The following is a 19,010-nucleotide window of genomic DNA, read 5'->3' on the forward strand; positions in this document are numbered from 1 at the left end:
TCCCTGCCTTGCCTGTAAAAGTACACGGCCCAGCTTGCAAGCCTATATTATAATTGCTCTCTGATACTGTGTGTCTAACATTGTTGGAGACCCAATATATAGCAGTGGCTTGAGTCGCACAGCAGCTATGTTATGTCTTCAACCCTGTTCTTACATGTAATCCAGCAAGGGAATCATAATACTGTAGATCTGAAGATATCACAATAAGAGTCACAAACAATTCCTTTGGTTTATTCATTTTATTAAGACGTTTGATACACAAATAAAATATAAATTTTTCAAAAGACAACATACAAATACATATGGTATAATTTTAGTTTGGTCAATGTGCCATAAAAGGAAAGATGGAATTCCCTGTGTCGTGAGAACAACGCATAAAAAATAAAAAAATTGGAGCAGCCATTTTGTTGAGATGACAGACTCTAACAAAGACATTCTGTGTAGAGAGACACATTAAACACAGGTGCATCCAAGCTTCGTTATCTAAGGCCTAATTTCTAACACAGCAGCCCAGTACAGATCACTATGAGGAAAAGGATTTTATGTTGTTGCTTTCATTTCAGAAAAAAATAGATAACATAAAAAGGTATTCCTGTGAATAAAATTCCTGTGGCGGGAGCTGTGTTGTGTGTGGGGTGACTTAATGGTTAACTAGGGTTTAGATATAGTACTTGACCACTTTATTCTTCCTCTCTCCAGGGGAGTTTTAATGTATTCAGGTTGTATGTATTCTTTTAGTTACAAAATATGTGACCAATCGATTCAATCTTTTGTAGCAACATTTGAAATTGTGTTTCAAAGCAGAGACTCAGATGTACAAAATTGAAAATCATACACCATGTTTGAGGAACAATGGGAAAGTAATTATTTGCAAGTTGATAAACTAGTAACCACACTTTTGATAAAATGGCTCTTGAATGTTTTGATAACCCTACAGGAGAGCTCTTCTTTGATTACCCCTATATTTAGCATCATTCACACCCTCTTAAGCCTTAGACCCAGCCATTATTTATGGATATTTAAGGATTCACATGTAAGGCCATGTGCTAAACAGAGTGAGTAAGGTAGTAGCCTAAACTAAAACACTCCAGGTAAAAATGTACTTTATCTACTAGCAATACAAACTGATTGTCATAGCCAGCAACCATGCATGAAATGCTGTAGTCTGAATCTGCAGGCAGCTAAAGCTAACCAACTAGGTTCAATGTTATCTAGCTAGCTAACTTTAGAATATAACTAGCAATGCAAATGGTTTCTGAGATAGGAATAATATTACTACACAGTTCACACATGCAACATTTGCCAGCAAGCTAACGTTCACTAGCTAGCTAACAGTACGCTTTAACTTGCAATGAAAACAAATTTCGGACTAAATTTGAAATGTATAATAGCTGAAAATGTAGCTAGACTCTTAACCGTACACATGGATGAACGCTTCATGGCAGACTAAAACCCCTTTATTTCCGTTTTGTTTGTACAGCTTGTTTGGCTTGCGTTGTGTCAAGTCACTCCGGCTCACACTGACCATTTGCAGAAAGTAGTGTATCACAACTTTTTTCCACGGATCTTTGTCGATAGTGCTTGCTAAATTCAGGGCAGAAATGCTGTGGAGAGCAGTAGCATATTATGTCATAAAACTACTAAAATAATCAGCTTGTTTGAGTGACTACCATTGCATGTGATCACAGAAATACTGGATGACATTTTGCTCCACCACATAGACCTTGCTTATTTGGGAGCATCCCATCTTGAGAGCTGCGTTGAGTTGATCACTCAATAACAAAGATTCCCTCTCCTTTCTGGATTGAAATAAAGACACCTTCCCAATAGACACAAACTCTCAAATGCACGTACACGGTCTTAAACACACATACACCATCTGTCTATCATTGTGAGTACAGGGAAACGTGCAGAGTGTGGAAGATTGCTTGGTGCGTGTGCATCTCTGAGCAGAAGTAGTCAGAGCCAGAGGTCGTGCAGGAATCTGCTGGGTTAACGACTGGATTAACTGACGGCTCATCTGATTTACTCTGTGTTCTGTCAGTATTCACAAAGAGCCTAGCTGTCACTGACTGTCTGATACTACAACTCTCCCTCAATCCACTGTTGCTTGCCTGTTTGGAGGTTCAGCTCAAGGGGATGCCACTCATACACTGACTGTCATGTGTTAAAGTCTTTGGCACACAATGGCTGCTGTGCATCAGGTGGATGAGGTTAGTTTCCGTACCCCCAAACAAAAAAAATTAAGTGCTGCTGGTCCACAGTATTACAAATGGAATGCATCAGCCTATCACACCAGTACAGAGTATCTTGAATCAGAGAAGATTAGCTTGTGTTATTGTATGGCAGGAGGTTTAGGGTGAGATTAAAGTTGAATGGAGTAAGTTAGAGCAACAATAACTGTTTACATAACACCAGTAATGTGGGCTCTGGAGTTTGGCTTTAGCGACTTGATGGTTGTTTTAATGATGTTTATAGAAATTAATAACAAAACAAATCATACGATTTAAACTGGAATATAGAAAGTATAAATCTACGGCCATCTGGTAACAAATGACTACAAGTAAAAAAAACTGCATTTTGTAATAGGAAATAGTCTAAGTTCTTTGGAACATATGGAGAATAACACAGAAGCTATGGAATTTATAAAATAAGAATATAAGAAACAACACTCCTACAAAATAAACTGCATGGACATTACATATAGAATTAACTCCTCATATTACGTAAATACTCAAGTGGCAATTTATAATGTTTGCCTCTGAGTGTACACATCTTAGAGTACATTCACACACACACACACACACACACACACACACACACACACACACACACACACACACACACACACACACACACACACACACACACACACACACACACACACACACACACACACACACACACACACACACACACACACACACACACACATACACGCCTGTATGCACTAACACACAGAAACACATACAACGCATTATTAGCTACATCATTTTAAAAATAAAATGTCAAAAACACATTGGGGCATTAAAAACACAGTGCTGGGTTGAGGAAGCTCACTTGGTTTTAAGATTGCTGCTTTTGGTGATGGTATCAAAACAAATTAATTACGAATGAATTATTAACTGCTGAACAAATATAGATTAGACTCTGTGTCGCTGTAGATTGGCATACTGAACTATAAAATAACTAGTACAATCATTACAATAACATTTTAAATGATATACTGTATACTTATGGTACAGTATTGCTGTTTCTTTAGGAGATACGGCTGAATGGAATGTTTGAAGGGAATGTCTTTATACCCAGCAGGTCATAACCACAAGGCTTTACTTTGTATTGTGAGAGCAATTTAAAATAGGTTAAAAAAAAGGCAATACAATCAAAATACATTTACATTTGTACACTTACACATAGAACGGGTTTGCACTTACAATTCAATCTGATTTCCATTTTCCTTGGCACTTGACATAAATAATTTCACGCTAAATTACAATAGTGCCACAGTTTTTCCTGAGTTCAATCATTTTGATTTTGAATCTTTTTTTCCATCTTTAATAATGTAGCGCAATTTATTTGGTAACAACTTTTGCTTTGGTGCTGACTTTGGTTTGCATTGAGGAAAGTGAAATGTTTATCAGACATACAATTTCAGATAAATATTATATTTTTAACAATTACTATATAACCAACTCATTTGCTAAGGCTCATGCACACTACATGACCAAAAGTATGTGGACAACTGCTCGTTTAACATCTCATTCCAAATTTATGGGCATTAATATGGAGTTGGTCCCCCCTTTGCTGCTATAACATAATCCACTCTTCTGGGAATCATTTTCACTAGATGTAGGAACATTGCTGTGGGGACTTATTTCCATTCAGCCACAAAAGCATTTGTGAGGTCGGACATTGATGTTGGGCGATTTAGGCCTGGCTCGCAGTCGGTGTTCCAATTGATCGTTTCCACTGAGCATTTCCACTGCTCCAGAGTCCTATGGCGGCGAGCTGTACACCACTCAATCCGACGCTTAACATGGCGCATGGTGAGTTTAGGCTTGTGTGTGGTTGCTCGGACATTTCATGAAGCTCCCAACAAACAATTCATGAAGCTCCAGACAAACAGTTATTGTGCTGACGTTACTTCCAGAGGCAGTTTGGAACTCTGTAGTGAGTGTTGCAACCGAGGACAGACATCCGGTTCTGTGAGCTTGTGTGGTGTACTACTTTGCGGCTGAGCAGTTGTTGGTCCTTGACGTTTTCACTTCACAATAACAGCACTTAGTTGACCAGGGCAGAAATTTGACAAGCTGACTTGTTGGAAAGGTGGCATCCTATGACGGTACCATGTTGAAAGTCACTGAGCTCTTCAGTAAGGCTATTCTACTGCCAATGTTTGTCTATGGAGATTGCATGGCTGTGTGCTCAATTTTATACACCTGAAATGGCTGAATCCACTAATTTGAAAAGGTGTCCACATACTTTTGTATACATTGTGCAACATTTGACTTGCAAGAAATGTTTTGCTATAAATTCTGCTTGTATGTAAGAGATGGCTCTGAGCAAAACAATATGATGTAACTCAAGTGAAATGGAATGAAAGAGAAAATAGTTTTTATTTATCTCACTAGCTCACCAGAAGAAGCCATTGTCAAGCTTATGCTTAACAATCCGATATCTACATAAATTAAGAGGTAGCCTTTTCCCAATCTTTCCTAAATCCCATGAAGACAGATTCCCCTTGTTGTTGGAAGAGAACATGGGATATTCTAGCTTTTTACTGTCTGAAATCTTTAAATCTGACATGGTGTCTTCCAGCCACCCATATACAGTAATACAAATTTTAATTCAAACTACAGTCAACGTCAAAGAACGGATGTCCAGAATCTATCTCTAAATTGCCTGGAAAAAGGGGCCTTGACATTTCCTATCACAACAATTGTGGATGTTGAGAGCCAAAACAGTTTATCTAATAATGTTTTTAAAGTCAATCTTTTGTCTTTTTTCCCCCCCTGACTGATTCTTATTGTGCCGCCATCAGAGAGGCACAATTCATTGAAAAGAATGCAGTGAATTTCCTGTTAGTTCTTGGGGATATGCTTTGTTTTTCCTGTTGCTGGGAGCCAGGGCCTTTTTTTCCACCCTCTCTGACTTCCAGTCTGGAACGTTTGCTGAGAGGCCGGAGAGGAGGGTGTTAGGAGCCTAGACTAGACTACAGCTGCCCCCCCCCCCCGACCTAACCCCCCTCAGGTTGATGAGAAAGGATGCGTGATGTGGTGTGACTAAAGAGAGGGGGTAATGCCTTCTTAAGCATTGTGAAAGAGCGACCAAATAGCATGGAGCCCCCTCAGTGTGACGGAGAGGGGAGACGGTGGTGGTGATGGTGTCATGCCATGCTGCTTGTTGGCGTGCTCTGAGTGCTGCCAATGCTGGCGTTGGCACTACTGTTCTCAGAGGGGGAGGGGTTGTTGGAGACAGGTTGCCGTTTGCTGGTCAGAGAGCAAGGACATTCTGGAGAGAAAGGACAATTTTTTGATTTATGTTAACCAATTTGTCAAACTCAATTTCAGCTTGCAAACCAACTGCTTTTGGGATAATAAAGACTGATTGACTGGTTGGTTGGTTGTTTGAGGGATAGTGATCATGAGAATGATCAGAAAAGGAGGAGGAGACAGGTTTACCTCATCGATATGGTTTGCCTACTCTACTATGCCCCCTTCAGGGAAAATAGAACTCTATACGTTTAACTGGGACTGGCATCAACCAGAAACAGTGACTAGCATCTTACTCGAGAGGTTTGCAGTAGTCGATCCTACATCCAGTCCGGTGGGGTATCCTAGATCCCATAAAACAAAATAATACTGTTTTAAATTAAGTTTGAATGAAAAGGGAAATAGACCTCGAAAAACCATTTTGTATGGTATGTAAATGTAACACCACAAAAGAGATAGGGAGACTCCGACTCACCTGTGCGGATCTTGATGACCCACAGAGCTCCAATGAGCAGGACTCCGATCAGGAAACCTCCAAAGGCAATGCCCAGCACGGCTGACAGACCAAAGTCAATACACGCCACTAGAACACACAGGAGAAACACATGAATTCATGTCTCACATTGAGGTGTTTAGTAGAATTGTTGGATATCCATGGATATCAGTGGAATCACTGAGAGATTATTCCTCCTATGATTTCCTCATTTCCAGCACACAACCAGTTAACATTACAAGCTCATGCATTTTTCTTTGTCTCAAGCACATTGCACATTGCACATTGCACAATTGAGGCCAAATCTGTTTGTGGAAACAAATAATTATCACTGATGTGATGAAGTTTTGGCTCTGTCATCATGTGAATTTAAGTTTGTGGTCACACTGCTTGGCCCTGGCAGTGCCCCCTGGGCAGCCTGTGTGTGGCATTGTCCCATACAAGCTGTTCCAGCAATTACAGACGTAGGAGCAAACAAAACAACTCTTAAGCCAATGGCTGAGGCAAAATTGCTCTCCCTCGACGGAGCTCTCAAATCAGCTTAGCTGAAAACAGGCTCTGGCCATGTGCTGCTAGCTCTGGCACTGACACTTACACACACACACACACACACACACACACACACACACACACACACACACACACACACACACACACACACACACACACACACACACACACACACACAAACACGTGTGCATCCAAGCACGCGAGCATACGTGCACAAATGTATGCACACGAAGACACACAGACAAGTTCCCCAGCTTCTGCTACTTCCCTAATGGAAATCTCCAACATGGATCCTGAGAATTTGGGAGGAAGCTAATCATCCGTCCTCTGGGCAGGAGCCATCCTGTGTCTTAACAATGACTGAATATATGAATGGACAAAGCCATCAATCACGTGACACCATACATTCCTATGTGAAAACTCAATAGCTAATTGAAGCCAAATTAAGTATAATGAAATGTTCACATAACATGCGCAGTTTGAGCTACTCCAATCCAGTTTCCTTGGGATGTCCTTAACCCATTGAAGTTGACATTTAAAATGGTTAAGGGTTAAGATTACGTTATAGTTAAGGTTAGGGTTAGTGTAAGGGTTAGGAGGGTAGGGACGTCACAAGGATCCCCGATAGCACTGACCCTCCAGGATGTGACTTTGCAGGCTGGCTCAGTGCTGCCCCCTCTCATTGAGTAACTCAAGTTGAATGCCGACTGGGGTACTGCAGGCTGCCATTAGCAACTTAATTATCCTTAAGTTCTTCTGCGTGCGGACATACATTTGGTGTATTTGCGGACATACATTTGGTGTATTTGAAGCAATTATTGGTTGTCTTGAATTTCTATTTTATTTACACGAAGATTGACCAGATTGCCATTTTTCCATTCACTATAGTGGGGGATCCTGTTTTCTAACAACGCCTGCAGTACCGCTGTCAGCCTTGAACTTCCATGGCTTCAATGACAGTCATTCTCCCCTGTGCTTTACACTAGGCCCAGCACTACACTAGGCTCTCTCTTTTCTTGAAGGACAGGAAAGACAGGATGCAGGAAGGATGAGGGTCTGTATTCTGTTTGTTTGGCTGCACCGCTTGCCATCATCCTTCAAGCCTGTTAATATTGCTATTGATGGTTTCCATGGATTAATCTATAAGAATAATTAAGATAATTCATCCCCTCACCCTATTACAATCCATCTCTGCTCTGCTGTCACAACATAATGAAATGCTTGTGTACCATCATAATGAATCTAATGTGGGATACATCCTTCGATTAAATCTCATGAATTAGATTGTAAGTGATTAAAGTAATCTTTATAGGAGGGGAATTATCTACTACCAGTATTACCGACTCAAAGGCCCTGTCCCAGTCCATGTCTAAACAGAAGCATGTTTTAAAGTATTTTTTACATTTGTTTTCCAGAATGGGCCGGAAAGCAAACAGGGACAGGAAGTAGAAGCTGCGTCGCAGGTGGGGTGGTGGGGACGGACAGCTGCAGGCCTGCACTACAACACTACGACTCCCAAGAGTCCTCTGGGGGATAGCTACCAAACAGGAAGGACAGCCGAGGGGAAGCCATATCCTGGCCAATCAAAACAGGCGAGGCTCCCAGCAGCAGCCAGCAGCAGTCAGCCGGCCTCAACTGAGCTCCAATTCTCTGGCCAGAATTCTGAAGAAGAACTGAGTGGAACTGACTACATGACCGTAGGCGACCAATTCGGAGAGCTCATAGAGTTGGTTGGCTCCAGTTGTTTGGTGTGTGCACTGTGTGGGCAGGCATGGATGCAAGGAGCGTTGAGGTCAATGAGGAGTTGCCTGAAGTTTAACGGGAAAAAACGTTGATCCCTTGCCACGGATTCCCTTTCATCCACCATCACAGCAAGTCCCTGAGTCCCTCCACGCACTCACATGACCTTTCCTTGACATAGGCACCATAATGGGTTGGCTGACAAAACAGGGACACAATAACAAAAATGAGCAGTGAGGGCCTGGCAGCATCAGCCTAAAACACCAACATCAGCTGATGATCCCACCTGTATCCTCTTCTTCTGTGTGAGGAAATTGCAGGAAAAAATAAGTTGTTGGCCAAATTTGGGGAGCTGTGTGGTAAGCCAAAACATGAATCTGAAGTCTGTCGTCTTTTCTTTTCCTTTTTGCAAAAAAATTATGAGTTTCCCTTCTGGGCTTACAGCGGTTGAGGAATGCGATATTTGTTCCTGACTCATCTGCCCGGAGATTGTCCTCCCCTTTGAAGAGTAACACCTTCCCCCTTTTGTGTTCAGGGCCTCTGTCTCTGACAATAGCGCCAGGCCCGGGGCCCATGTTTGGACAGACGGCCCAGCAGCCAGACCTCGGACACAATGGATCACCCCCGAGGGTCATTACTGGCTGATTGTGGCCACAAGGTCAGGCTGCAGGCCTTCCGAAGGAGGAGGCCCCACCTCACATCCCCTCCATGACCCGTCTCTCTCTCTGACCTCATCATCGGCATGATGACGGGCCCAACGTTGGAGTGGAGCTCGATGGTAGGCAGTACAACCGAGATGGACAGACAAGCCAGCCAGCCTCTGCTGTGGCCAGAATGAAATGGATGATGGAATGTTCCGATAGAGGAATTATTGAGGGTTGAGGAGGACAATGCGGTGTCTCTCCTACTGTTGCATTTGACAGCAGTGTTAGTGGTGATTTCATTTGACTATCTTTCTTTCTTTTTTTTTTTTAAGGAAAAAACGATTGCGCAGAATAGGGGAAGGTAGGGTCATCCCAACGACAGAGAAGAGTCGTGTTTTAAAATACACCCAAATATGAATTTATGAATCTTGATTAGGACTAACAATGGGATTATCATGTGTACTGTAAATGTTACCTGATGCCAAAACTGATCAGAGAAAAATGAAGGACAGGGTTGCCAGAAGGACAAACTACAGTACAACAACAGAGCTGGAAGGCTTTAAAACGTTGCAGTTAAAACTGAACTCACTTGGTGGCGGGATGTATGTCTGGGTGACCTCCAAGTTCCTCTTCACTCTTCCTCCATCTCCACATTTCTACAAGACATTACCAAAAGAGAGAGTGATACAAACCAATCATTAAGTGTACTTTGTTGACAAAGATACTAAAAATTACTAAAGTAAACTCGAAACACCAAAAATGCCTTGATGATGAAGTGAAAGTTCACTGGAGATTTGGCTTGTTGACTAAGCTACAGCTTAGAATTAACATAGTTTAGTTAAACATGCTGGCACACACTATTACTTTAAGAATCTACTCTGCTTATGATATTTCAGTCTAACTCTAAAAGTACACGTACTAGAAGCATAGCTACTGTTATGATGTTGAAATAAATGTGTCAGAGAAAAACTTCAGATTTAATGAATAAATGCTCAATGGAAACATCTATTTGGATGTTTCGGCACACCAATTTTTTTATTAAAGGAAAGATACAAAAATAAATTACAGCAAAATATTGTGTCCTATAAGTCAATAAAGCAATACCCCTCTTTCCCTCCACCACCCATATCTCCTCCACCTACATACCTCGCTGAAGCAGAGTTTGACGGAGCACTCCAGGTCCCAGCTAGTGGAGGCCAGGTCTTGGAGCAGCTCTAAGGAGAAGCTAACCCTGGTACTGTTGGGGCACACGGTGGAGGAGCATACCTCTGGCCTGAAGGGCATGTCCCTCACCACCGGGCAAGAACCCTTGGAGCGCACCGAGCAGTTGATCACCTTGATGGTCAGGACAATCTCCCCCAGTGTCCGCCCTGAGATCTGGAGAGGGATGTAAAGTGAGGATAGGAATGATTGGAGTCCTGGAAATGTTTGCATACACTACAGCATGGGTGTTATTTTGTAGCGTAGAGCAGGCCTGGTGGGAGATGTTGGTGGATGTATTTGCTGGTGGATGTATTTGCTCTCATAACTGTATATGGTCACACTCTATCATGCATGTTGTTATATACTGTACATAAATAGTACGATACTATCAAAATTATTCTCAAACAAGTTCTCTCTCAAACATGAATACCTGTCTAGCTTGCCATACTATGGAAGAGATGTTTGCTCTCTGTGTTCGGAGTCGTGCAGTTGCGAAGGTGTGCAGGGCTTAGGGGGTGAGAATGTGGGCACGGCTGAGGAACTGGGAGTGGATTACTAAGAGCGGGAGGGTGCTGGAGTGAAATAAATAAAAGGGCTCTCACCTCTGCGTAGATCCTCTTGTCGCTTTGCACCTTGGTGTTGGGGTCCAGAGGGGAGCGGTAGTCTGGAGAGGTGTACAGTTGCATGAGTAGAGGCATCTGAGGGGGGCTGGGGGGCGATGGGGTTGTCTCGGTTGGTACAGCCTCTGTGACTGAGACAGCAAGACACAAAAATCACCTGAGAGTAATAATCCATTTGTACAGGATACTACAGGATTGGTGCACCATATAGATTAGTTGAATTGATTAGTTAATAAACACCCTAACCCTAAATAATAATAATAACAATGTTGACTAAGCAAGCCAGGCTAGTACAGGGCTAGTCTAGTACAGAGCTAGTCTAGTACAGAGCTAGTCTAGTACAGGAGCTAGTCTAGTACAGAGCTAGTCTAGTACAGGGCTAGTCTAGTACAGGAGCTAGTCTAGTACAGGAGCCCGTCTAGTACAGGAGCTAGTCTAGTACAGGGATAGTCTAGTACAGAGCTAGTCTAGTACAGGAGCTAGTCTACTACAGGGCTAGTCTAGTACAGAGCTAGTCTAGTACAGGAGCTAGTCTACTACAGGAGCTAGTCTAGTACAGAGCTAGTCTAGTACAGAGCTAGTCTAGTACAGAGCTAGTCTATTACAGGAGCTAGTCTAGTACAGAGCCAGTCTACTACAGGAGCTAGTCTACTACAGAAACTAGTCTACTACAGGAGCCAGTCTACTACAGGAGCCAGTCTAGTACAGAGCTAGTCTAGTAGAGAGCTAGTCTAGTACAGGAGCCAGTCTAGTACAGAGTCAGTCTAGTACAGAGCTAGTCTAGTACAGAGCTAGTCTAGTACAGGAGCTAGTCTACTACAGGAGCAAGTCTAGTACAGAGCTAGTCTAGTACAGAGCCAGTCTAGTACAGAGCTAGTCTAGTACAGAGCTAGTCTAGTACAGAGCCAGTCTAGTACAGAGCTAGTCTAGTACAGAGCTAGTCTAGTACAGGAGCCAGTCTACTACAGGAGCCAGTCTAGTACAGAGCTAGTCTAGTACAGGAGCTAGTCTACTACAGGAGCTAGTCTAGTACAGGAGCCAGTCTAGTACAGAGCTAGTCTAGTACAGGAGCTAGTCTAGTACAGGAGCTAGTCTAGTACAGGGCTAGTCTAGTACAGGAGCCAGTCTACTACAGGAGCCACTCTGGTACTGAGCTAGTCTAGTACAGAGCTAGTCTACTACAGGAGCCAGTCTAGTACAGGAGCTAGTCTACTACAGGAGCCAGTCTAGTACAGGAGCTAGTCTACTACAGGAGCCAGTCTACTACAGGAGCTAGTCTACTACAGGAGCTAGCTGGCAACAATGTCATACTGTTAGCTACCAATTACTGAGAGCTTACTAAAGCATATTTTTTACTGCAGTTTTGCACCATTATACCAAACAACAATATGAGCATTTATGTTCTTGTTGAACTGGTCACTCTGAATTTGGATTTACTGTTTGGGCAAGTTTACAGACAATTGACAGGAACGGTGTCATAACACAACTCCCTAGTCATTCTACCCTTGCTAGAGGCTAATAGTACTACAGTGGCTTCTGAAAGTATTCACCCCCTTGACATTTTTCCTATTTACAACCTGGAATTAAAATAGATTTTATGGGGGTTTGTATCATCTGATTTACACAGCATGCCTATCACTTTGAATATGCAAAATATTTTTTATTGTGAAACAAACAAGGAATAAGACAACAAAAATACTTTGCAGAGCCATCTTTTGCAGCAATTACAGCTGCAAGTCTCTTGGGGTATGTCTCTGTAAGCTTGGCACATCTAGCCACTGGGATTTTTGCCTATTCTTCAGGGTAAAACTGCTCCAGCTCCTTCAAGTTGGATGGGTTCCGCTGGTGTACAGCAATCTTTAAGTCATACCACAGATTTTCAATTGGATTGAGGTCTGGGCTTTGACTAGGCAATTCCAAGACATTTAAATGTTTCCCCTTAAACCACTCAAGTGCACGCTTAGGGTCATTGTCCTGTTGGAAGGTGAACCTCTGTCCCAGTCTCAAATCTCTGAAAGACTGAGACAGGTTTCCATCAATAATTTTCCCGTATTGAGCACCATCCATCATTCCTTCAATTCTGACCAGTTTCCCAGTCCCTGCCGGATGGTGTTCTCGGGGTGATGAGAGGTGTTGGGTTTGCGCCAGATATAGAGTTTTCCTTGATGACCAAAAAGCTCAATTTGACCTTCTTCCATATTTGGGAGTCTCCCATATGCCTTTTGGCGAGTGTTTGCTTATTTTCTTCTTTAAGCAATGGCTTTTTTCTGGCCACTCTTCTGTAAAGCCCAACTCTGTGGAGTGTACGGCTTAAAGTGGTCCCATGGACAGATACTCAAATATCTGCTGTGGAGCTTTGCAGCTCCTTCAGGGTTATATTTGGTTTCTTTTAATGCCCCCCTTGCCTGGTCCGTAAGTTTTGGTGGGCGCCCTCTCTTGGCAGGTTTGTTGTGGTGCCATATTCTTTCATTTTTTTAAATAATGAATTTAGTGGTGCTCCATGGGATGTTCAAAGTTTCTGATATTTTTTTGTAACCCAACCCTGATCTGTACTTCTCTACAACGTTGTCCCTGACCTGTTTGGAGAGCTCCTTGGTCTTCATGGTGTCCCTTTCTTGGTGGTGCCCCTTGCTTAGTGGTGTTGCAGACTCTGGGGCCTTTCAGAACAGGTGTATACACTTACATCATGTGACAGATCATGTGACACTTAGATTGCACACAAATGGATTTTATTTAACTAATTATGTGACTTCTGAAGGTAATTGGTTGCACCCGATCTTATTTAGGGGCTTTGTAGCAAATGGGGTGAATACTGTACATATGCACGCACCCCTTCTCCGTAAAAAAAAAAAAAATGTTTTAAACAAGTTATTTTTTTCATTTCACTTCACCAATTTGGATGATTTTGTGTATGTCCATTACATGAAATCCAACTAAAAATCTATTTAAATTACAGGTTGTAATGCAACAAAATAGGAAAAACGCCAAAGTGGATGAATACTTTTGCAAGGCACTGTATGCTCACTGTGTCTCTAGCTGTATCTTACCTGAAGTGTGTTCCTTATTCCCTAGGACCAGTGTGACCATGGTGCCCTCGGTTCGGATCTCAGAGTAGCTGGTGATGGTACTGGCTCTGAAATGGTCCAAGGCCGTCTTCTGTACAGCATCAGCACTGTCTGTGGAGATGGTGATAGTGGGAGGGATCTTATGCATCATGCTGGTGGCAGCAAGCAGGATCACGTTGTTGGACTGAGCGAGAAAGAGAGAGAGGGAAAGAGAGATCAAATGAACCATATATAGTAGAGAGTATTTTTCCATTTCTATAGGACAACTTTGTCAGTCACATAGAATAATTCAAGTTATGCATGCATAACTGGGCATGAAATTAACACCAGAAAAATGCAGGTAACATATGAGTCATTGGTGATTCAGTTTCAGACATTGATACTACAATTTAGCCAGCAGTAGATGTTGTCCAGTGCTTACACTGAAGCTGGTGTGCTTTGGGTCATGGATGCTCCACACGGTACCCTGAGGTCCTCTTAGGAACAGACTGATCTGCCTCTCACTGATGACGTGCACAGAGACAAGGCTGGAAGAACAAAATAGTATGTTACTTTACAGTTCAAGAGCACCAACACACATTACAATCACCTATATAATGCCACTATCATGGAATTTGTTGCTAATGTTTTCAGCCAAGAGTCTCTTCGGTGTCGTACCGAATGCTGACATCCTCCGGGATGTTGACGATGTACAGTTCTTTCTCAGTGTGGCTGTGGGGAGGCTGGTTCGAGCAGGATTTGAGCAAACGCATGTTTGATTCTAACTTCAGATAGTGCTTGAGCGCATGCCATTCATTTTCAAGAGTACAGTTGTTGGAGCCAGTTGGAAGGAGTCTTGTTCCTGTAAAATCATTAACATTTATTATTCAGATGTGTTACATTATCTGCCAATATACCGCCACAGTTTATCTTAACAAACAAAGCAAAAAAAGGACTTGAGAATTGTGTAAGTTTGAGGAACGTTGTATGTATCTGTCTCACCCTCTCTCCCTGTGGAAGCGATGCTCATTGGGTTCTGGATGGTGGTGAAGGACGTCACCCCACCAAACTTCTCGGCGGCCCACCTCACTATATCTTTATTGTCTGTGGGAAAGGCTTTTTTCTGGACGTTCACAATTGTACCCATGATTTGCATATTGGAGTCATTTGCCACCTGGTGAGTAAAGGAAAATACATTCAACATTTAATTTCAAGACTTTGACCATCTATCTATTATTGCATGTCAAGTTATGATTCTATAGGTTCAAATCAATTGAACCTGTATTGCAATAATGATACCCAGTATCTCTTTGACCCCTGGTCAAACTAAATCATAGAAGAGTATTGAGGAGGCTGCTATAAAAATGTACAAACTACTAATTTCCTACTATTCTCAGGTTATTCTCACAAGTATATTTGTCCAGTTTTCTTAGAGAAGACGTGTGTGCCTAGGCAGTAGTTTATCAACAAATACACTACATGTACAAGGCAATTGAATATGACTGAATATGTCTGTTAACATGATCCACTACATTCTTTTTTGTTTCCTTTATGTACATGGAGGGATTATTTTTTATATACAGCCCTAAGTCATTAAGACACTACCTCTAGGAGGGCCAGACAGCTCTGCTTGTCAGAGCCTTATTTAGAGCCTGCTAACTCATGTTTGCCCAATGTGTCTGACAACAGCGACATTAAAGCATGCACCCCCTCACCCTCCTCCCTATCTCCCTCTTTCTGCCTGTCTATTGATCTCTCTCTTTTTCTCTCTCTCTCTCTTTATTTTCTGAGCAGAGCAGGGCCATTTGAAAAGGAATGTTTATTATGGTAAAGTGTCCACGAGCCTGTTTGCACAACCCAGTTGGAGCCAAGGTCTTTCCTTTGCTTCCTGAGTGGGGCAGGGAAATGGGACCTTTTTAACTATGTGCGTCAGTGGAGTCGGCTGGAATCTGGCTCCATACGGGTATACATATATACATCCAGCCTAGCGCATACACACCACAACACACATTCCCCTGTTCCCCCGCCAGGCTAGAGGAATAATGGATTGTAGATGAATCACTCAAGTAGGGGGTCTACTGTAATGGGGCGGTTAAGTGACGTTTCAGTGTAACCTAAGAGTCGTGCCAGGGTTACGATCAATTCTGAATTTCTTAATTAAATTCAACCCATTCATTGAAATTTACATTTTAATTGAACACACCCCACAGGAAGCAGAATTTGAATGAAAAGAAGTATAATTTCAACTGAGACATTAAATTCAACTGAGACATTAAGCATGAAAGTCTCATTCATTTGACAAATCTTTTATCAAAAACATCTTCCACTTATTACTGCAAAGAATACGGATACCATTTCAAATATTATTGTCTTTTTTTGTATTTTTCTCATTAGATTAGGTTGATCCCTTCCATTCTGTCGGTTTTTTTTGCATTTTGCATTCTAAACCTACGAAAGGATCTTAGAATATTTCCAGACTACTGTAATTATTTTAAATACATGTAAGGAGAATGAGTCTTAAACAATCTGTTCCATCCATATGTTTTAGATAGTATTGGTCTCCATATGTCAAAAATAAACATATGTATAGTACTAAATTAGCCATTTGAATTTTATTGAATTAAATTATACTTTCTTTAATTCCAATTCAATTCAAATGCTGCTTCCTGTGGGATGTGGCCAATTCAAATTAAATTCAAATTCAAGAATTGAATTGGAATTTAAAAAAGACATTCGGAAACTCATAGCTGTAAAAGACAGCTATACTTCTAAAAGTATATATTAAAAAAAACATGCCATCATTAGTCCAAGTGGTTTAGACTAGTCAATGTACAGTGCCTTGCGAAAGTATTCGGCCCCCTTGAACTTTGCGACCTTTTGCCACATTTCAGGCTTCAAACATAAAGATATAAAACTGTATTTTTTTGTGAAGAATCAACAACAAGTTGGACACAATCATGAAGTGAAACGACATTTATTGGATATTTCAAACTTTTTTAACAAATCAAAAACTGAAAAATTGGGCGTGCAAAATTATTCAGCCCCCTTAAGTTAATACTTTGTAGCGCCACCTTTTGCTGCGATTACAGCTGTAAGTTGCTTGGGGTATGTCTCTATCAGTTTTGCACATCGAGAGACTGACATTTTTTCCCATTCCTCCTTGCAAAACAGCTCGAGCTCAGTGAGGTTGGATGGAGAGCATTTGTGAACAGCAGTTTTCAGTTCTTTCCACAGATTCTCGATTGGATTCAGGTCTGGACTTTGACTTGGCCATTCTAACACCTGGATATGTTTATTTTTGAACCATTCCATTGTAGATTTTGCTTTATGTTTTGGATCATTGTCTTGTTGGAAGACAAATCTCCGTCCCAGTCTCAGGTCTTTTGCAGACTCCATCAGGTTTTCTTCCAGAATGGTCCTGTATTTTGCTCCATCCATCTTCCCATCAATTTTAACCATCTTCCCTGTCCCTGCTGAAGAAAAGCAGGCCCAAACCATGATGCTGCCATCACCATGTTTGACAGTGGGGATGGTGTGTTCAGCTGTGTTGCTTTTACGCCAAACATAACATTTTGCATTGTTGCCAAAAAGTTCAATTTTGGTTTCATCTGACCAGAGCACCTTCTTCCACATGTTTGGTGTGTCTCCCAGGTGGCTTGTGGCAAACTTTAACCAACACTTTTTATGGATATCTTTAAGAAATGGCTTTCTTCTTGCCACTCTTCCATAAAGGCCAGATTTGTGCAATATACGACTGATTGTTGTCCTATGGACAGAGTCTCCCACCTCAGCTGTAGATCTCTGCAGTTCATCCAGAGTGATCATGGGCCTCTTGGCTGCATCTCTGATCAGTCTTCTCCTTGTATGAGCTGAAAGTTTATAGGGACGGCCAGGTCTTGGTAGATTTGCAGTGGTCTGATACTCCTTCCATTTCAATATTATCGATTGCACAGTGCTCCTTGGGATGTTTAAAGCTTGGGAAATCTTTTTGTATCCAAATCCGGCTTTAAACTTCTTCACAACAGTATCTCGGACCTGCCTGGTGTGTTCCTTGTTCTTCATGATGCTCTCTGCGCTTTTGACGGACCTCTGAGACTATCACAGTGCAGGTGCATTTATACGGAGACTTGATTATTTATTTAGGTAATTTAGGTCAACATTGGATCATTCAGAGATCCTCACTGAACTTCTGGAGAGAGTTTGCTGCACTGAAAGTAAAGGGGCTGAATAATTTTGCACGCCCAATTTTTCAGTTTTTGATTTGTTAAAAAAGTTTGAAATATCCAATAAATGTCGTTCCACTTCATGATTGTGTCCCACTTGTTGTTGATCCTTCACAAAAAAATACAGTTTTATATATTTATGTTTGAAGCCTGAAATGTGGCAAAAGGTCGCAAAGTTCAAGGGGGCCGAATACTTTCGCAAGGCACTGTATATACTATACAGAGCAGATGGATGGCATTCAGCAGATATCTATTTCCCTTTGGATCCTGTCTCAACAATGGCTTCATTTTCTCCCCAATCAATGTTCTCATAGCTATTACCGTTGCATTCCAGCTACTGTAGCACACAGATGGACATCTTGTTCTGGAATGGGGGGACTTAAATAGGTCTGCTGTGTTACTACAATTAATTTCATGATAATGGATATCATGAAAACAACAACAAACACAATTAGCTATGCTGCATTGCACAAACTCACAGGAGGTATGTGCTCAGTGTTTTGCCAAGAAGAGGCCAGGGAAGGGGGAGAGAGCAGCAGTCGTTGTGTTTGGAGTTGGAGGAACAAATTCCATGTATTTCCTGGTGATCCAGATGTTAGGCTGAAAACTGAGGTCTGGAAAAAAGACCACTGATTGTTTTCTTTCTGGACCTTCATGTTAGCGGTGTGTGTGTGTGTGTGTGTGTGTGTGTGTGTGTGTGTGTGTGTGTGTGTGTGTGTGTGTGTGTGTGTGTGTGTGTGTGTGTGTGTGTGTGTGTGTGAAGCCCTACCGGCTGCAGCCAGAAGGCTCTGCTGAAAGCCAAGAAAACCTGTGTGATTGATTGGTCCTTCTCATGCGTGTATATTTGGTTTAGATTGGATCGAAATAAAAAGTCAAGAAACTACGAGGACAAAAAAATAAAACACATCACAATGGAGGGAGAGGAGGAGAGGCGGAGAAAGGAGTAAGTCAGGAAGAGAGAAAAAGAGTGAGAGCGATCAATGAATGAGAGAAGGAACAATATAGACAGGAATTTGTCTCCTTGGGGTCAGAGTTCGACAT

General features: G+C 41.9%; 1 protein-coding gene across 1 annotated transcript in view; it reads right to left on the reverse strand.

Moving 5' to 3' along the window:
* Positions 1 to 224: 224 nt before the first annotated feature.
* LOC139408665 (endoglin-like) overlaps positions 225 to 19,010 on the reverse strand; it is a 58,865-nt gene continuing 40,079 nt past the window's right edge. Inside the window, exons 5-14 of the mRNA XM_071152843.1 lie at positions 14,749 to 14,920; positions 14,425 to 14,608; positions 14,189 to 14,294; positions 13,750 to 13,951; positions 10,685 to 10,833; positions 10,026 to 10,256; positions 9,469 to 9,535; positions 5,968 to 6,075; positions 5,789 to 5,836; positions 225 to 5,511 (exon numbers count right to left, since the gene is read on the reverse strand). Coding sequence (XP_071008944.1) covers positions 5,387 to 5,511; positions 5,789 to 5,836; positions 5,968 to 6,075; positions 9,469 to 9,535; positions 10,026 to 10,256; positions 10,685 to 10,833; positions 13,750 to 13,951; positions 14,189 to 14,294; positions 14,425 to 14,608; positions 14,749 to 14,920 — 1,392 coding nt within the window. The 3' untranslated portion in view covers positions 225 to 5,386. The remainder of the gene's footprint in view (positions 5,512 to 5,788; positions 5,837 to 5,967; positions 6,076 to 9,468; positions 9,536 to 10,025; positions 10,257 to 10,684; positions 10,834 to 13,749; positions 13,952 to 14,188; positions 14,295 to 14,424; positions 14,609 to 14,748; positions 14,921 to 19,010) is intronic.

The sequence above is a fragment of the Oncorhynchus clarkii genome, chromosome 5 (genome assembly GCF_045791955.1).
Source record: "Oncorhynchus clarkii lewisi isolate Uvic-CL-2024 chromosome 5, UVic_Ocla_1.0, whole genome shotgun sequence".
Taxonomy (NCBI): Eukaryota; Metazoa; Chordata; class Actinopteri; order Salmoniformes; family Salmonidae; genus Oncorhynchus; species Oncorhynchus clarkii.